The sequence below is a fragment of the Aspergillus pseudoviridinutans genome, assembly GCF_018340605.1.
Source record: "Aspergillus pseudoviridinutans IFM 55266 DNA, scaffold_1, whole genome shotgun sequence".
Taxonomy (NCBI): domain Eukaryota; kingdom Fungi; phylum Ascomycota; class Eurotiomycetes; order Eurotiales; family Aspergillaceae; genus Aspergillus; species Aspergillus pseudoviridinutans.
This window is the reverse complement of record NW_025091281.1, coordinates 495,259-512,075: the sequence shown is the minus strand read 5'-3', so window position 1 is coordinate 512,075 and position 16,817 is coordinate 495,259. Positions and strand designations below refer to the sequence as shown.

Sequence of the window (16,817 nt, the reverse complement as noted above, 5' to 3'; positions counted from 1 at the left end):
ACTGACTTTTCTCTCACAACAACACATCATCAAACGTCCAACGTCACCACGTTGTACCATAATCTTCATCAAACCAGCAACATATCCCGAAATACGGAAGCTCGTATATTGTGAATTGCAGGCTTCCCTCCTGCACGAGGCATCATGCCTCGCAAAGACTTTCAGAAAGACCTGATTGGTGCAAAAGCCCCAGGCAGCTTCCCTCATCTGAACGGTGTCAAAGCAGGAGATCATGATGGCTCTATCACTTTTACGTTCGCTGATGCCTCAACCGGCACCAGGATTGATTTTCAAGCCATAGTATCAGGTAGGGCTTCTTCAGGACCTTCTCATAGCCGGGACCAACTGACATCTCGGTAGATACCCAAGACTACCCCGAAAATCACACGTACTTTGTCTTCACCACGTCCGAAGATCCTCCTTCAGGGGTCGCTACAGTTCTAGAAAACGTTCAGTCCAGGTTTTCAGGGGTTTCACTTGAGGATTTCCTGACTTACATCGACGAGCTCGTCCAAGATGCGCTGCGGCAACCGGATGTCGATGACGATGAGGTGGGCTATGAGGTTGACGAGACTGACTTTGATGACGACGACGGCGACGACTGGGATATGGAAAATCAACCGGCATCTGCCATTTCGGAGACAGAAGAAAAGGATCTATTGAAAACCCTGCGCTGCGACCTTCGCGCCGTGAAAAATGCGGGTTTTAAAGTGGGCTATCTGGGAACACTGACAGGAGCTATTATCGTATCAGTCTCCTGTCGCATCGGTAGACTAGGCATATCTGAGGAGGCCATGAAAGCATGGAATGTTCGGGCTTCGGAATACCTGGTTCTGCTCATTCGTTATCCAGGGACCTATCTGCATTTTCAGAAACTGCTGGCGCTCGGAAATGCAAAGTACACAGCAACCCAATTCCACGTCGGATTGTGTGACTCTTACAAGCCAACTGCTGAAGACGCCATCCGAGCCTTTCAAGGCGATATTTCACTGCCGGAAGAAGGCTTAACAGGGACCGCCCGATTGAGATCACTGTTCATCGAGCAACCGCTGGATTCGCTCCTGAACGAGAGATTCCTCCGGATTATGGAACTGCGATATAGTTTAGGCCTGTCATGGACCGGTGCTGAGCTTTACATTCAACAAAATCAGGGCAGGAAGCCGGAGGATGGCTCTCTACACGACGACTATTTTGAGCCAGACACCTGGAGTGTCTCCGCACCGGCCCTATTTCAGGATGACCATATAGGCCAAGGACTTGGACCTGATAAACTGTCCCTACCATTAATAGCGATGCAGTTCACTCTTCGCCACTTTGTCAAGTGCACGGAATTCTGCCTGGTTTGCCATTGCAAAATCCGCGACAGTTTTGAAGCAATCAAGCCGTACGTTTGCTCCAACGGTTTGTGTTTGTTCCAGTACATGGCGCTCGGCATGGGGCCAAGCTTGGAACATGAGATTCAATTCCAACCTAGCGTCGTCGATTTACTCATCAGTTTGACATATGCTCGGGCAGTATCCGGTGGGCTCACGGATCTTCCCACAGGCCTAGGTCTAAGGGTCCCAGGAGTCCTAAACATGAATAGGCTTGACGAGATTGAACGCCATCTGACAAATCCAAAGGACAGAAATATTTCCCAGGTTCCAACCTGCTACAGTGGCGACCTGGTACCTGCAACAATGGCATGTCGCCTGGATAAGCACACGCATCTGAAACCCGGAGACTGGGTGGTCATTTTTCAGACTGGAACGGCTCTGAAGGACGGGCCCTGGCATTGTCGAGTACAAGCCATTTATGTAGGTGCTTGTGATGTACAGCTCGTACAGCTCTCCTCTCCGGTCGTGAAGGGGCAGCAGCTCTCAGCATCCGAACTTCTGCCTGGCCCGTCACATGTCGTCAAATTCATAGTTTATGAGAGAAATTTCGATGACCTTGACGTCAACGATAAAAGAGCTGCGGTCAGACTGCTCCTCGATACGCTCCCTAGCGTTGACAAGATGAAAGCCTTCCTTACGGACTCCGATAACAAAAAGCTAGCTGCTTGGAGGGATGTGATTTCTCCAGCAGCACTTAATGTGCTACGCTGGGTCGTTGCGTCAAACCGCTCCTTTATTTTAGAGGATGATACTACGCATTCTGATCATCGAGTGTCTGGAATGGAGTCATACAAGCAATTTCGGCTTGTGCAAGGGGCCCCAGACAAAGAGCGGCGCTTCAGAGCCGCCGTGGCCGCTAACGCTGCTATTACCAAGACAGATTACCCGACTATCTTTGCCTGGCACGGAAGTCCAGTGTACAACTGGCACAGTATTCTTAGAGAAGGTCTGCATTTCAAAGAGATTATGAACGGACGCTCCTATGGGGATGGGGTTTACCTGTCTAATAACTTCCATACATCCGTTGGTTACACACGCGAAGGACTCGACTACGCCTGGCCTCAGAGCAATTTGAAGATCAGGATGCTGGTCTCTCTAAACGAGCTGGTCAACGCGCCAACTCAGTTCAAACATACCAATCCGCATTACGTAGTCACTCAGTTGGACTGGATACAGCCGAGATATCTCTTCGTCAAATGCAAGGGTGCAGCGCCCAGCGATGGTACAACAAATGAAAAACCATCAGCCATGTACAAACAGGATCCGAAGTATCCAGCCCAGGGGCCAAACGGAACTCCAATCTACATTCCGATCTCTGCTCTCAACAGCCAGCGAAGAAATAGCCTGGGGGTTGTTAGCCGAACCAATTCTGACCTTGCCATATCCGCATCTCCTGGAAGAAAGAGGAGAAAGCGGGATGCCGATAAGATGCCTACCCCTGAAGGCTCGAAAAACAACACAGACTTAGAGGAAGATGACGTTGTTAGTGTGGCCACAGCAGCCGAGGATCTTCAGATTCTTCTTTCAGACGCTGAGGACGAGGTAGAGGAGCCTCCTACAGTTCAGCCGTCCAAGGGCAGTGTGAAAAGCGACTTCGAACCCGGAACTCTTAAAAAGGAATCTCTTCCCTTGCTCACACCTCCCCAGTACGCGACCACCCCAGCGACTAAGGTTCTACAGCAACATCTCCAAGCGACTCTCAAAGTCCAAGCTCGAGAGCCCCTTCACGACCTCGGCTGGTTCATTGACCCAGACTTTATAACCACAGTTTATCAATGGATCGTGGAGCTGCACAGCTTCGACCCCAAACTGCCGCTGGCAAAAGACCTCAAGCAAGCTAACATGAAAAGCGTCGTGCTCGAACTTCGCTTCCCACCCGGCTTCCCCATGTCTCCTCCATTTGTCCGCGTGATCCGGCCGCGGTTCCTGGAGTTTGCCAATGGCGGTGGTGGGCACGTCACCGCCGGCGGGGCCATGTGTATGGAACTTTTGACCAATTCAGGCTGGCTCCCAACGGCATCTATCGAGAGCGTGTTGCTGCAGGTCCGAATGGCAATCACTAACACCGAACCGCGTCCTGCGCGTCTGGCGCTGAACCGGTCTCGCACGGACTATTCTGTTGGCGAGGCGGTTGAAGCGTACAAGAGGGCATGCCTGGCGCATGGGTGGCAGATTCCGGAGGATATTCAGCGGCTTTCGTGGGCTTAATACGTTTATTATTTTATGCGACAATGACCTATTTACGAATGTGGACACACGCCAATCTATTGCTTACATCTTCTTGAGGGTGCGTTGATATCCTAATCTTTACTCGATAACATAAAATGACATGAAATTGCTTTTATCGAACAGTGCTGCAGTAGAATACCCGTTCGGACGGGGGTATAGCATCAAATATCTAACACAGCTAGAGACACCACAATTCTTGAAAGGTCTTTAAATGCATAGTCTCCCACAATTACCTTTTAAATTGAAAATATGTAATGGAAAGAGAAGCAAAAGTCGCAAACCACGCCGCTAACGTGAAAGCCGCGGAAACATCATGCGAAGCAAGCGAGTAGATAAGACCCAACGCTGCGCTTGAAATCATCACTAATAGGGCCAGCCATGCAACAGCAGCTTTGTTCACGCCTTCAACGATATTAATACCCCATAAGATAGTCTTGTTACTAGGCTCCTGGGAAAAAGACAAGAGTAATTTCTTCGGAAAGAGTTCCAACCACTGGGCGTCTCGGAAGGCATGTCCGGGTTCGAGAAGCTTCGTCGCAAAAGCTTTACTTATAGCCCACTCTTCGACCTCAATGGGACATGGGGAGTAATGCCACTTCTTCATGCGGACTTCCTGCTCGGGGGGAAGGGAAGGGGCCCGTATATTGAACGGCGTGGGGACTTCACCAAGAGGCATTAATTTGAACTGCAAGAGAATTATCTGTCAGTGGCTTAATATATAAGGAGATAGATGCTTGATAACTTACAGAGACAAAGTTAATCTTCTCCGGCTTGTAGAGGTGCAAGTCACCCAAACACCAGGAGAGCCAAGAAGGCATCTCCACTGATCTTAGGAATGGTACATTGGAAAACCCTGATTCTTCTGTCTTAATAGCACGGTAATTGAGGCGAAGACTATCAAAGAGACTTTGATCTCTTGCGTAGAACGTCACATCGATTTCCTTGAGAATCTCAGATTTATGTGTGCTGAAACAAACAAGAAGATATTTCCGGTCCATCTGGCGGATATGATCTGGTATTATTGCTGACACAGTCCGACCAGGCTGATCATGTTCCCTTCTAGAGGACTGGTTAGAGGGGCTGCCCACGACATGGGCAGTCGGAGGCACGCTTGGTGTCGTAACGAATGTGCCACTTGAAGACGGCCCTGGAGAAGACGAATATGAGGAAGGAGAAGAGGAAGCAGCTGACGTCTTTTGAGCAGATGCTCTGAATCTTTCTTGCAGTCGCTCTGCTGCACCATCCACGCGCTCTCTGACATCAATGTAGAGAGGCTTTCCGAGAGGACTCCTCCATGTTATGCGTTTGAATCCTTCTGGAGCCTTCGGCCAAAACACGGGTTCCAACACGGCAAGTGCTGATACAAGTCGGCGCACAAAGGTTGGCGCCATCGTTTGAGAACTGGTCTGGTTTGCACCAACCTCGAGCTGCTGCAGAGATGTTTCAAGGACTGAAGAAGTACCTCTCCGGTCTGTGTCGTTATTGTCATCCATCTCACAGAAGATGGGATCGCTCGTCTCTGAAAGTCTATTTTGGGTAGAGTCATCGAGGGCCTCGTCCAGTACCCCAAGCCATTTCCGCAACTCGTCCACCAGAGTGTTGAATGCCCTGGATACAACCATAAAGTGTTCAACCTCCTCGAGTGTCTGTAGAGCAAGGTCGCTCTCAGACTCCAATTGATCGGAATCGCTGTCAGATAATGCCTCTTGAGGGTGATCAGCGGAATCGGCGGAATCAGCGGTCTTTTGAATTGGATCAGACGGGGTCTGTTGATTGGCTGGCAATGACTCAAGAAGCTTGTTGATTCCTCTACGATTGGAGACGAAGTCATACTTTATTTCTGACACCATTGCCCTGGTAAGCTGTATCGTGACTCGTCGTGCCGCTCCTTGAAGAAACTTTGCGACTTCAGTCTGGATGTCACTGGAAGCCTCAGATTCCAAATCACGCCCATAATCAGATATTAGGCGCTTCAGCCTTTTTCTTAACTTGCTAATATTGTAATTTGCAAGCGCGATCTCAAAAAGAGGACTCAGAGTTTCGTTTTTGAAGAACAGGTATGCTATCTCCAACGCAGGATTTGCGGTCTGACTTGACGAGGACTGTGAAGAGGCTATTGAATCATCCGAGAAAATGGTTTCAACGTCGCTTTCGTCGCTGACTGATGCTTCCTCTGTCGCGCGAAATTCGGCGCTGACTAGCTGATTTCTCATGTTTGCTGGGAGCTCACCCCCATTCCGTGCTAACTCCTGAAGAACTGCCTGGTGAAGTGAGATGTTTTGCACAGCCGAATTTGGCGAACCAGTATGAACGTTAAGAAGGTTTGCTAGCTGGTAGCGGGTTTGAAGGCTGCTGTCCAGGCCAAGCAAGTTGAGAAGGTCAACTATTGACTCCCGCCAACCCGGTCCCAGCCCCTTTCGTTGGGCAAGAATTTCAAGTGCAACTTCGGCTTGTTGCATTTCGAGGATGCTCTTGTATTGAACTGAGGAATTGGTAGGCGCGTCCACCACTGTTAGTTCTTTCTTGTCGCCAGGAAGTTGTTTCACTGCCGCTGCAGGATCCTGCCAGACTTCGGTTTCGTGAGACTCTGTATATTCGCCTAGTCCGTCCACCATGGTGCTTTGCATCTCATCCAGCGACAGACGGGAGATGACCTCTTTTGCAAAACAAGCTGCTGTTGCTGCCGCATATCCATGGAACCATCTATTCCTATGCGAGTCTGCATAGTCACATATACCGCGAATGACCAAACAAGGAAAGCTGTCCAGCAAGCTTGCTGCTTCATGCTCAAAGCAAAGCACTTGGTGTTCTTGTGATATCTGGTCACGAAGTAGGCCATTATCGTAGACGCTGTTTCCTGACGCAATGCGTCCATAATGTGCATGCGGCCCATGAGAAGGCCTTGGGGGTCGCCTGATTAGTCGGTCGCGACAACAATTGGAGCAATCTAGTAAACCCTGCACATGTACATGTTCATATGAGGTATCGAAAAGTAGGTCTTTCTCACTTCCTGGATAGGAAAAGAGATTAATCAACAGCGGATGTCTCTTCAACAAGTTGCTCAAAGCATCGGGCAGTGGGCTGCCACGAATAAAAGTGTCGTTTTTAAGGGAGCGCACCGCGTTGAGAAGTGTTACTGATGGCCGTGTGGTTATGAAACGCACACGAGAGCCATGCCTTTCCGGATCGTATTCCAATATGGCACCGTTTCCACGTTCGGAGAGCCCGACCACGATGTCTCCTAATCGAATATCGACTGCTTCGCTGGGCGCGCCGCCTCCAATTCCTACCAGTAGAGCAGCCTGAATCTTGGGGAACGCACATAACAGTTGTGCGGTCACGGTAGCTACTGAGGCAGTTCCATAAACGCCAGGAGGGAGAGACGCGATAACTACCCCGTAACCAGAAATTTTCCCAAGCCTGTAAATATTCGGGTCAGAAATTGGCCTCGGTAGACTCTCGTGCACCTCGTCTAGCATGGACATCGCAGCCCTCAATTCCACGGCCAGAACGGAGATCCATGCGACGGTGTAATCATTGCGAGAAAAGGGCTTCGACATTTCTTTGAAGCAGCCGCTGGGGCGCGGGAATAAGTGACAACAGTTGATTTCGAGGAGCTAAAAGTAGCAAAGCTAAATTTCGACGGCAATGGGTAACTCGAGCGAGGTGAAGTAAGGAATATATCACTGGCCGTACGCTAAATGCGGTGGTCGTCTATATGAGATGTAGGCGGTCTTCTGCTGAAGATATTACCAATGAACAAGAAGAAGCAAATTTGTGGTGGGCAAGGCTTTGAGCAATAGCTGAAAGTGGCGGAGGCCGGGGAAGTCCTTTAATGGGCGCTTAGATACATTGAGCCAATGCCAGCTTGTATGGGCACGCCAACCTGGCGCGTCCAGAGGCCCAGTGCTGGCTGCATACCTGCCCCTGCACTTTTCCCGATAGAGAAACACATAGTTTAGTCCCAGTTATTACGTTAGATTTTCCGCACTGGAGGCAAGAATGGCATGAGCGAAGGGGATACTGCGCTCCTCAATTTCATGCGAAAGAGAAAGGGAATTAATGATATTACCAACCCAGATCACCTCACCCTGCGCCCTCGGCGAGTTATTATACCGTAGCGGTCGCCTCTTACCAGTGCATTGGTCTGTTACATAGCCTTGTTCTTTACCCTGTCATTATAGGACGGCTTACGCGCATTGGGTGACCTAGAAATAGCTTCGTCACTCAACAATGGGCTATGTCTGTAGCAGAGGATATCTACTGTCCTGATCTGACAAAAGTCCGCTGTACATGACTGACAAGGCTGACAACGCAGCGGGGATTCTTGATAGGCAAGGACAAGTCTGCCTCAGTCTGATGGGTGAATACTCTCACTGCCCAGCTGGAGGATCTTTATTGTGAGACCGGCTCAAAGCTGATAACATAAACTACCAGGGTTCCCTATGGGGTTCTGCTGTTGGAAGTGGGTCGTATACTTGACGACTCGGTGCTGCCATCACCGGAGCAGGTTACTCTGGTACCTATATTCTGCGCAACCCGCAGGATGAGGTAGAGCCGACTTTCAAAACTTTGAATTCAGGAGAGTCAGCAGAACAGGCACTATAACACATCGTCGACATGATTTACCAACGCGTGTTGTATCTGGGATGTTCACCACAATATAAGGATGCTTGCCGGGCAGCACTGGAGTATGTTCTGCTGGGACTTACAAAGACGCACTTTAAAAGCTGAGAGTTGTAGTTGACCTGGTTGAGCTTCGATTACCAAGACCTACCGCTTTTCTATAGTGATGCAAGGGCTAGATTGGGGATCGCGATCCGTGGCTAAGAGTCTTGGAGTATGACTCAAACTGTCTAGAATTAGTGGAACGCTCGTATTTGATTGGTGACTATTGTAACGTCGCCTTCGATCAGCCAACAGTGGGTACCTGGATCTATATAACTGCCCTATCACTTTATTTATTGCCATCTTCCCCACAGTACTGAACAATCACTTCACAACCTTGCGGTATTTGCTCAACCAAAATCACCAGAAATCACAATGTCCACCACTCCCCTCCAAAAAGATAAAATTTCAATCCGCCGCGCGCATGAAGAAGACATCCCGAGGATAAACACCATTGAAACCTCCGCCGCACAGCTCTTCCGTACCGTCAATCTCGCCTGGATCGCCGACTCCCCCCCCCTTGACCCGGGAACGCTGCGCTCCATGATCGCGCAGCAGAACCTGTGGGTCGCAGTGACCTCGGACAACACAGCAGTAGGCTTTATCGCCGTGCAAGTCCTAGACGGAATGTTGTACATCGCCGAGATGGATGTCCATGAAGACTGGCAGAGGAAGGGTATTGCTCGGATGATGCTTGAGGAGGTGGAAAGGCAGGCGAGAGACAGGGGATATGAGTATGTCTCTCTCACAACGTATCGGGATTTGATGTTTAATGGACGGTTCTATGCGAGGATGGGGTTTGAGGAGGTGGATGTGGACATCGCTGGCGAGGGACATGGACGGGAGTTAGACGAGCAGGCGCGGAGCGGTCATGATAGGTCCAGGAGATGTGTGATGCGGAAGAGAGTCGCAGTGTAGCTTATAATTGGCGTATGTTATAGAAATCCTTTGTTGGCTTACCTATGCGAGATATTCACAATCTACGCTCCGCCTCCTGACAGTATTGACATTATGTCATACTCCTCCACTCGAAGAGCGACTGGTGAGCGATGGATTCCAATCACACCGTAGTGGCAGAATCAAGGGAAAGTACTCACATTCCTGTAAAGAGTAAAGAGTCTGAGAGGCCACAAAGCAAGGTAGAAGAGGTTAACAGAATTCAATCGAGAAATAAGCACAGAGGAAAAAGAGGTTTGTTGTAAAGAATGTGAGAGTGAGGGAGAAGGTAGATAGGGGAGTTAGAGAAGGGCGGTTGGAAGTGAAGAACTATAAGCAGATTGTGAATGCTAAGCATAGTGCTAATCTATCATCCTCTGAACCGCTAATCTTGATGGGATCTAAATACATCAGTGCAATTGACTCCGCGCTAAGGCTTCATATCTCCCCTTTGCCAATGCATACACCGTTTCCAACCGGGGCATGCTCACCGCATGTTTCCGAGCCAGTCTTACCGTGTTCCCAACAATCGCTTCGACTTCAAATAACCGACCCTGCTTGACATCCTGCAGCATACTTGGATCACGTCCTGTTCCTGATTCCGCCCGACGTGTTGCTATTTGAAGCCGAACTCTCGCCGCCTCCTCATCCACCCCGGGGACACCCAGCTTCTTCGCCAAGGCCACGATTTCCATCATAATCCCCCAGACAAGTTCATATGCGAAGGGCTCAGAAGCCAGGAGAAAGTCACCGTCCGAGCACATGCTCAGCGCGCAGATAGGATTCCACGACGCGTTGAGGAGCAGCTTGGTCCACCGCGCGATTTGGATGTCGTCGTGAAGTTTGGCCTCGCCGCCGCCTTCATTCATCAAATCAACGAGCTTGCTGGCTGCTGCCTTGTGTGTAGCGGGTGCACTGGCGGGATAAGTTCCCAGTTCGAGCATGTTCAGCATTTCTGGGTAGTCGATGACCCCGGGACTAGTCTGGGTGGTTGGGAGGTAGACGACACCACTGAGGACAGGATTCTCCGGGAATTCGTCTGCGATATCCTGCTCAATCTCTATGCCATTCTGTGCTAGGACGATGGCAGTTTCTGGACGGCCAATAAGGGCCGGTCTGATCAGATCTGCTACTGACGGCTTACTGCCGGGAAAGCATTTCGTGGTCACCAGGACGTAATCATATACTGTGTCTTTTGGGCATTCAGCAATACTGCGAACGATGTGATCTGGCCGATATGTGACATTGCCGAATCGGACGCTTTTCATTGTAAATCCCTTGTCCTTGACGATGTCGTAGTTGGACCGACACACGGCCGTCACGATGCATCCCGCTCGTTGCAGTTGGAGTAAATGAATGGCGCCAACGCTGCCGACGCCAAACAGCAGAATATGAGGTTTTGATGCCATGGCTGAGATGATGGTGGGAAATTGGGGGCCGTTATACTCCAATGACGGTCACTGGGTGAAGTTGCAAATTCGGTGAGTCAATCTTATCCCGTTCTTGGTGGGGTTGATTATTTATCTCGGGTCCCGTCGGCTCAACACGAGGGCAGCTTGCTTTCTCGTTCCTCTTTTTTCTCCCAAATGCCACGATACGAATTTCAGGCCCTTCCCCCAGAGATTATTTCCTTGGTTGTTCGCTTCGTTGCTGACGTCCATCCTCTTAGTGTCTTTCGCCTGCTACGAGTCAACAAGCAATGCTTCGCCTTGGCTCTATCAGTAGCCAAGTCACTTGTCTTCCATACAGTCCGCTTGCAATTTTGTCACCGTGAACGCATTGAACATCAAGTTGCAACGGTCTGCGCCAAGTTGCAAAAGGCTAATGCCTTTCCTCATGTCAGGCGGTTGATCATTGAGGGCTTTCTCTTGCAAGATCCCTATGAAGCGGAGGATAATGACGAGTGGTTTCCACCCCGAGTCTCACGTTTCTCACCGTTAAATCGCGATCCGCGAGATTCGTATGAGTTTGAAGAGGAGCTCGACGGCACAGGATTGGACGTATGTTATCGCGACAGAAACATAGACTATGAATGTTGGGATAGTGTCGCGGAGTTGATTAAGAGACTCCCTGCCCTTGACAACCTTCACCATTTGCATTACGAACAGTTTGCCCCTTGCCTGCTTCAGGCATTGCATCAATACCGACCCGAATGCAGACTGCATTTGCATTCATTCGTGCTGCGGACTATATGGGAGCCTACCGCTGAGGAACATGAATATAGCCTAGTCACCTCGCCGTCTCTGCATAGTCTCACTCCCTACTATGACACAGATAGACCAGAAGGTATTTGGCAGAAGCAAAGCTTCGTGCGAATCCTGGGCCTCGCCCCCAACTTGAAAAAGATATATCTAAGGGCAGGCGATGGTGACTATAATGCGTCAGGAGCGGGAATGGCCAAATTGACACGAAACACAAGCGACGAACATCCAGCCGCAATAGAATGTCTTCGAGTCAAACACACCTACTTCACCATGCTTGCCGCTGCGCTGGAGGAATGGGCCCCGCTCATTGATTTCTCCACCGTGCAGATTCTTGACCTGGGGTCATCCATCCAGGGGGAAGCTCTCGCAGCCTGGGCAGACCATCTTTGTTTTCCAGCCCTTCGAACGCTGCGCTTGTTCCTTGGTACTAAAGAGGCCGGAGCAGAACAAGCACCCGAATTTTACCAGCAAGCAGCAAGATTTCTTCAAAGTCTACCCTCGCTATCAGAGATACAGCTGATTGCCTGGCACTCACAGCTGTCGATAGGGACGTTGGCGAAACACCACGGACCACGTCTGCGCAAGCTGTCTGTGGCTGGTCTGCCTTGGCAATGCTTCACCGAGCACGATATCCTCCAGCTCGGCAGATATTGCCCTCTACTGGAGAAGATGAGCATCCCTATCCGCCGTACCCAAGGAGACGCCCGGGAAGTGGCTCTCTACAAGGCGTTGGGCACAATCAGGAACATGAAGTTCCTCGACCTGGCATTGGACGTATCTGATCCGACCTTGTACCAGGAGCACGCTTCCATCGATCCGGACTGGGACGACTTTGACATTGAATTCAGCGAAGAAGATCTCGGAGGCATCATCCGGAGCTGCAACGGACACCTCCGGAAACTTCTGGTCAATACCCTCATTGACGAACCTCTTGCGTCCTCGATCTTCGAGGTCATTTCAACCGCAAAGTCCCACGACGCATCACTCCTTGAGCGGCTGACCTTGTCAATACAAGGGCAGGCGCACCAGCACTACCTCCCGCGATGTGACTTTGCCTGTCTTGTGAGGTTCTTCGCTTCGGAGTGGACTATCGAGCGCGATATTCGCTACGAGCACCGGGACAGATTCGAAGCGCGAATGTCTCAGGATTCCAATTTCCAGTTTTCTGACAACGATGGTGTGTCTCGGTGGGTTGCAAACGTGTTTTTGCGAATTTGGCCTACCACACAAGATGAACTCTTCGATGACATTAGGTATTGGGATGTTTGGAAAAGTTTCCCACTGGCTGTAGATGAGACGCAATGAGATCAAGGGGAGAGGCAGATGTAGAGATTCTCGCTAGAGTATATATATGCAGTAGTAATTTGAAAATTAAAGACAATCAATCCATGAATGTATGAGATGTCAATACTGCTTTAAGCCTCAGAATCGATAAAACTATAGTAGGTCAACCTTGTCCTCCACTGGCTCGTGTAGTATTCACCACTTGTAGTTTCTTTCAGGAACATTCCTCCCGTTAAAACAGGTAAGTAGAAGTTTCCTGCGGAAGATTTCCTTCTGACCTCATGAAAGCAATAATACAGTTATAAATAAATATGCTGAAGAGACATCATGTCAGACACATCCATGCGACGAATCTCTTCCAAACCCCCAATTAAAAGCCACTTTTGGCTCCTTGCCAGGCGTTCGCCGCTTCTCCTTCCAACATAAAATCTCCAATCCGGAGTGAAGGAGAAGATCCTTTGTCTTATCTCATTCATCGGCATATTGACGACCCTTCCGGGTGTTTTTTCACTAGTTTGTATCATCAACTTGGCGACGCCATTCTAGATCTTGAGACCGTCGTCGGAGTACAGCCCTGGAAGTCTGCACTTCGCTTCACTACAAAACTAGGCATCGTGCCGTGGGAGTTCTGATAGCCATGATCAGAGACGGGAACGTAGCCTCATTCCTGACTCGACACCTCCATATCGACGGATTCGATGATTGTGTCTTGTTTGGTGACTATGCAATAAAACGAGCACACGTGGCTAACATCGTGTGTGTGATGGAAACGTACATGCATTAACGATGGCACGCATGAACTGTCTCCGCATTGACTGTCCATTGACCGAACTTCACCGAAGAGCTAACACGTGATGTCAACTTGAGCCTTGCGCGCCGTGAATCGAGGCTTCTCAGCCTTGTCATGCCGAACCACTCATCTTGTGCCAGTTCACATCCACCCCAGCGCAATATCGGAATGCCTTGCTTCGGGATATGGGGTGAGTCCACAAGGCGAGGGCTTTTGACAGGAATGGGCGAGCGTCGCGCTGCAAAATACTGTGTGCGTGGATGGCAGAGCGGGGGATAAATACCGGGAAGTGCACCAGACGAAATTGCTGAAGTTCACTTGTCCAACTTGATCCCTCAAGCGAAAGAACAGTTGTTGCTTCTTTATGTACCATGACATCTCACCCCCAGGTATCTCCGTCAGCTGAGAGCGCTCTCGGCGGTTCCCAGATCGTTAAAGAATTCTTTCACCAACTCAATTTGCTGGCCTCATCAGCAGGTTCTAAATATGTCTCATCACTTCTGGAGGAGAACTCCAACCTTCAAGGAAAGCTGGAACAGGCACAGGTGGAGCTGACTAAATTCAAAGGAGACATGGGTGAATTGGAGAAAAAGAAGCAAACCACGACAGAGGAGCTTCTTGCCATGAATCGAAAGGAAGTTACCAAACAAGACGAGCTGAGGAAGCAGATAGAATCTCTCAAGACCTCACTCGAAGATCAAAAGGAGCAGGTCACTGAAAAGCAGAGTGCGTTCAATGACCTCAAAGCACAATTTGATAAAACCCAAGAATCCTACCTTCGTGAGAAAGAGAAAGTCGTCCGCGCGCACAGTGATATTACCACACTCCAGCAAAATATCAAGGAGAAGGACACTACGATCGACAAGATGAAATCTGTAGGGTCGGAGCTCAAACAGCAATTTTTGACTGTCAAGAAGACTGCAAAAGATTTGTCCGACGAAAACAAAGGCTTGAAGCAACGTCTTCAAGCTGCTGAGGAGCAAATTCGAAAATTCGAAAATCTACCGGCGAAGTACCATGAAGAAGATGAGGAAGTCATGTATCTTTACCCCCCTTCGGTATCCTGTCTTATCGGCTTACTCCTCTTAGGCTTGAAAGGTTTAAGAAATTGTGGGAATATGCCATCAAGGAAACGTATTGCCATCTGCAGAAAGATCTGCCCGCCGAAGCTTTTGAGGTACGTGGAGGCAATACGACAGTGACGTCCTTCCCACGTTACTAAAGACGAGACTAGAATCTACAAGCCTGGAAGAAATTCCAAGAAAAAAGCGATCAGGCATTACGACATCATATCCCACTTCCGCTTTCCAATTCTAAGGAGGCAAAACAGATGCGGCTTGCGGTGATCCTTGGGATTCTCTCGAGAGAAATAGACAAGTATATTTTCCAGCCAACCTATATCTTGCCGGACGACAGCCAAATCCGAGAGATGTTAGCCAACCTGGCCATTAGCGAGAATGAGAAGGAATCATTTTGCCGGTTGTTGCTATTGTCAATCGATTGGCCAGCGCAGAAAAGAGAATGTGAGGCAAGAATACAGATCGTTGTGAGAAACGTTGCGTCCTACCTCTATGGGTTGCTGACAGAGACGCAATTCGATGAATTTTGCCTTGGTGTTCAGAAAATTGTTTCTCAGTCCGCTGAAATCTGGGAGAAATTCCAGCGGACGAAGCAGAAATACGAAACAGATTTTGAGCCCATTCAATGGGGGGACCTTGAGTGGGAGGAATTTCCGTTTCCAGAGGCCGATGGTAGCGAGAATCGACGGGCGGAAGGTACGCCAGATGAGAATCTACTCACCGTGTTTCCACGGATTTCGACGGTAGATAATGATGGACGTGCCCCTTTGACTTTCGCCATCCAAGTGAGGAGGTCATCACCGGTTTGCATCGCTGCAGGGCAAGAATTGGCACCACAGATTTCAGGACCTCTTCCTAGAAGAACGGCATCCAGCCGACCTCGGAGAAAGACAGTCACTGAGAACACTAGCAATGGCCCTTTTTTAGGTGGAAAGGCGCAGTAAAAGGCGTGATGCGGCGAATGAAGCTCATACAATGAGTCTGCGACATTTACCAGAAATAAGTGCTGACTGGTTGCAAGACAATAACCGCAAACGAAAATAGCGTGGAATTATTTCATCTTGACCCCTACGCCAGGTGCTCTTATGATCAGTTGACCACGGATACCTTTTCATTCTTTCTATTAACAGGTGTAACTATCAGAGAGAACACATTGTAATTTCATCGAAATGAATCTGATGCCATTAAGAATTCAATAATATGCCCTATATTTTGTGCGCCGCAGACAGCACAACCTAAACAGGAGAGCTAATGGCAAAGAGCGCAAGCACACTGAAGATGATCATCACTACAATAAATTTCTTATTTAGTGGTTCGCGACTGCTAAAGTCCCCAATCTCTTCCTTCGCGCATGAAACTTATGCTCTTTAGTCTCAACTGGAGCAATTCATAACACTGCGAAGTAACTCTTCCAAGCTTCTGGGCCGTTGGCACATCTCTCATAACGGAACTGTGAAGCGCCATTTCAAATTTACGCCTTTAGCTCTATGGCGTTTCGTCTGTCGCCTTCTGGAGTCCACGGGATGCACTCGAGGCCAGCCGATTTAGCAAGTTCGCAATAATTTCCTCCCACCGAAATATACAAGTGATCCATCCTTGAGATAAATCAGTGCCTTTCAACATGCATTACTGATAGTATAACCACCTTGAATGGGTGTTGTGCGATGCCCAGGTTTGACGCCTAGGACAAGTCCGAGGACTCATTATTCGACGAAGTTTACGAGACCTACATATTAAATTGCAAAGTGCTTAAGAGGAGAGACAGAAGATACAGGATTGAATCCTACGACTATACGCTCTTTAACCATTTCATCTTATTTCAGAGCTCCGACGTGTTACTTTGCGGCGGCTGCCTTCGAAATAGCTTGGAAGTACGGATGTCTGCGGTCAACCCGGCGAAAGGCTGTATCTACAATGGCATAGGCCCCAAATGATCAAGATCGGCTATGCCAGCTTGTGACTTCGACGTGTCAGAGAGCGAGATACGAAAAGCTCTATCTCTATCAAAGGCGACTCTTGCCAGGTAAGCAAACGATGGTTAGTCCCTTCAGGGCACTGGCTGGTTCATGATGAATGTGCAGATCTGAAATTTATGACGGCCCAGTATGAATGACAGACATAACAAAGATCCTCCGGCCAACAGGTGACTCTCTGCTAAAGGATGAGGATCAGCTCCTTCGTGGACTCATATTGCCAGTTATGACTATATTCATGGGAAGGAGAACATTATGTGTGAGCAACTCATGCTAGA

At 49.2% G+C, this 16,817-nt stretch overlaps 6 protein-coding genes across 6 annotated transcripts; 4 read left to right on the top strand and 2 right to left on the bottom strand.

Annotated features, from left to right (window-relative positions):
• Positions 1 to 144: 144 nt before the first annotated feature.
• Positions 145 to 3,584, top strand: Asppvi_000192 (putative ubiquitin conjugating enzyme; the record flags this gene model as incomplete). Its single annotated transcript, XM_043296504.1, has 2 exons — positions 145 to 307; positions 361 to 3,584. 2 exons carry the CDS (start codon positions 145 to 147, stop codon positions 3,582 to 3,584), a joined length of 3,387 nt encoding a protein of 1,128 aa, XP_043152439.1.
• A 250-nt stretch (positions 3,585 to 3,834) lies between these two features.
• Positions 3,835 to 7,165, bottom strand: Asppvi_000191 (uncharacterized protein; the record flags this gene model as incomplete). Its single annotated transcript, XM_043296503.1, has 2 exons — positions 3,835 to 4,290; positions 4,352 to 7,165. The coding sequence occupies 2 exons, from the start codon at positions 7,163 to 7,165 to the stop codon at positions 3,835 to 3,837; spliced, it is 3,270 nt and encodes a 1,089-aa protein (XP_043152438.1).
• A 1,483-nt stretch (positions 7,166 to 8,648) lies between these two features.
• Positions 8,649 to 9,191, top strand: Asppvi_000190 (GNAT family N-acetyltransferase; the record flags this gene model as incomplete). Its single annotated transcript, XM_043296502.1, has 1 exon — positions 8,649 to 9,191. The coding sequence occupies one exon, from the start codon at positions 8,649 to 8,651 to the stop codon at positions 9,189 to 9,191; it is 543 nt and encodes a 180-aa protein (XP_043152437.1).
• Positions 9,192 to 9,619: 428 nt separating this feature from the next.
• On the bottom strand, positions 9,620 to 10,618 carry Asppvi_000189 (ketopantoate reductase family protein; the record flags this gene model as incomplete). The annotated part of the gene is made up of 1 exon (XM_043296501.1): positions 9,620 to 10,618. The coding sequence occupies one exon, from the start codon at positions 10,616 to 10,618 to the stop codon at positions 9,620 to 9,622; it is 999 nt and encodes a 332-aa protein (XP_043152436.1).
• Positions 10,619 to 10,795: 177 nt separating this feature from the next.
• Positions 10,796 to 12,718, top strand: Asppvi_000188 (uncharacterized protein; the record flags this gene model as incomplete). Its single annotated transcript, XM_043296500.1, has 1 exon — positions 10,796 to 12,718. The coding sequence occupies one exon, from the start codon at positions 10,796 to 10,798 to the stop codon at positions 12,716 to 12,718; it is 1,923 nt and encodes a 640-aa protein (XP_043152435.1).
• A 1,140-nt stretch (positions 12,719 to 13,858) lies between these two features.
• Asppvi_000187 (uncharacterized protein) lies at positions 13,859 to 15,510 on the top strand (the record flags this gene model as incomplete). The annotated part of the gene is made up of 3 exons (XM_043296499.1): positions 13,859 to 14,526; positions 14,577 to 14,664; positions 14,722 to 15,510. The coding sequence occupies 3 exons, from the start codon at positions 13,859 to 13,861 to the stop codon at positions 15,508 to 15,510; spliced, it is 1,545 nt and encodes a 514-aa protein (XP_043152434.1).
• Between the last annotated feature and the right edge of the window lie 1,307 nt (positions 15,511 to 16,817).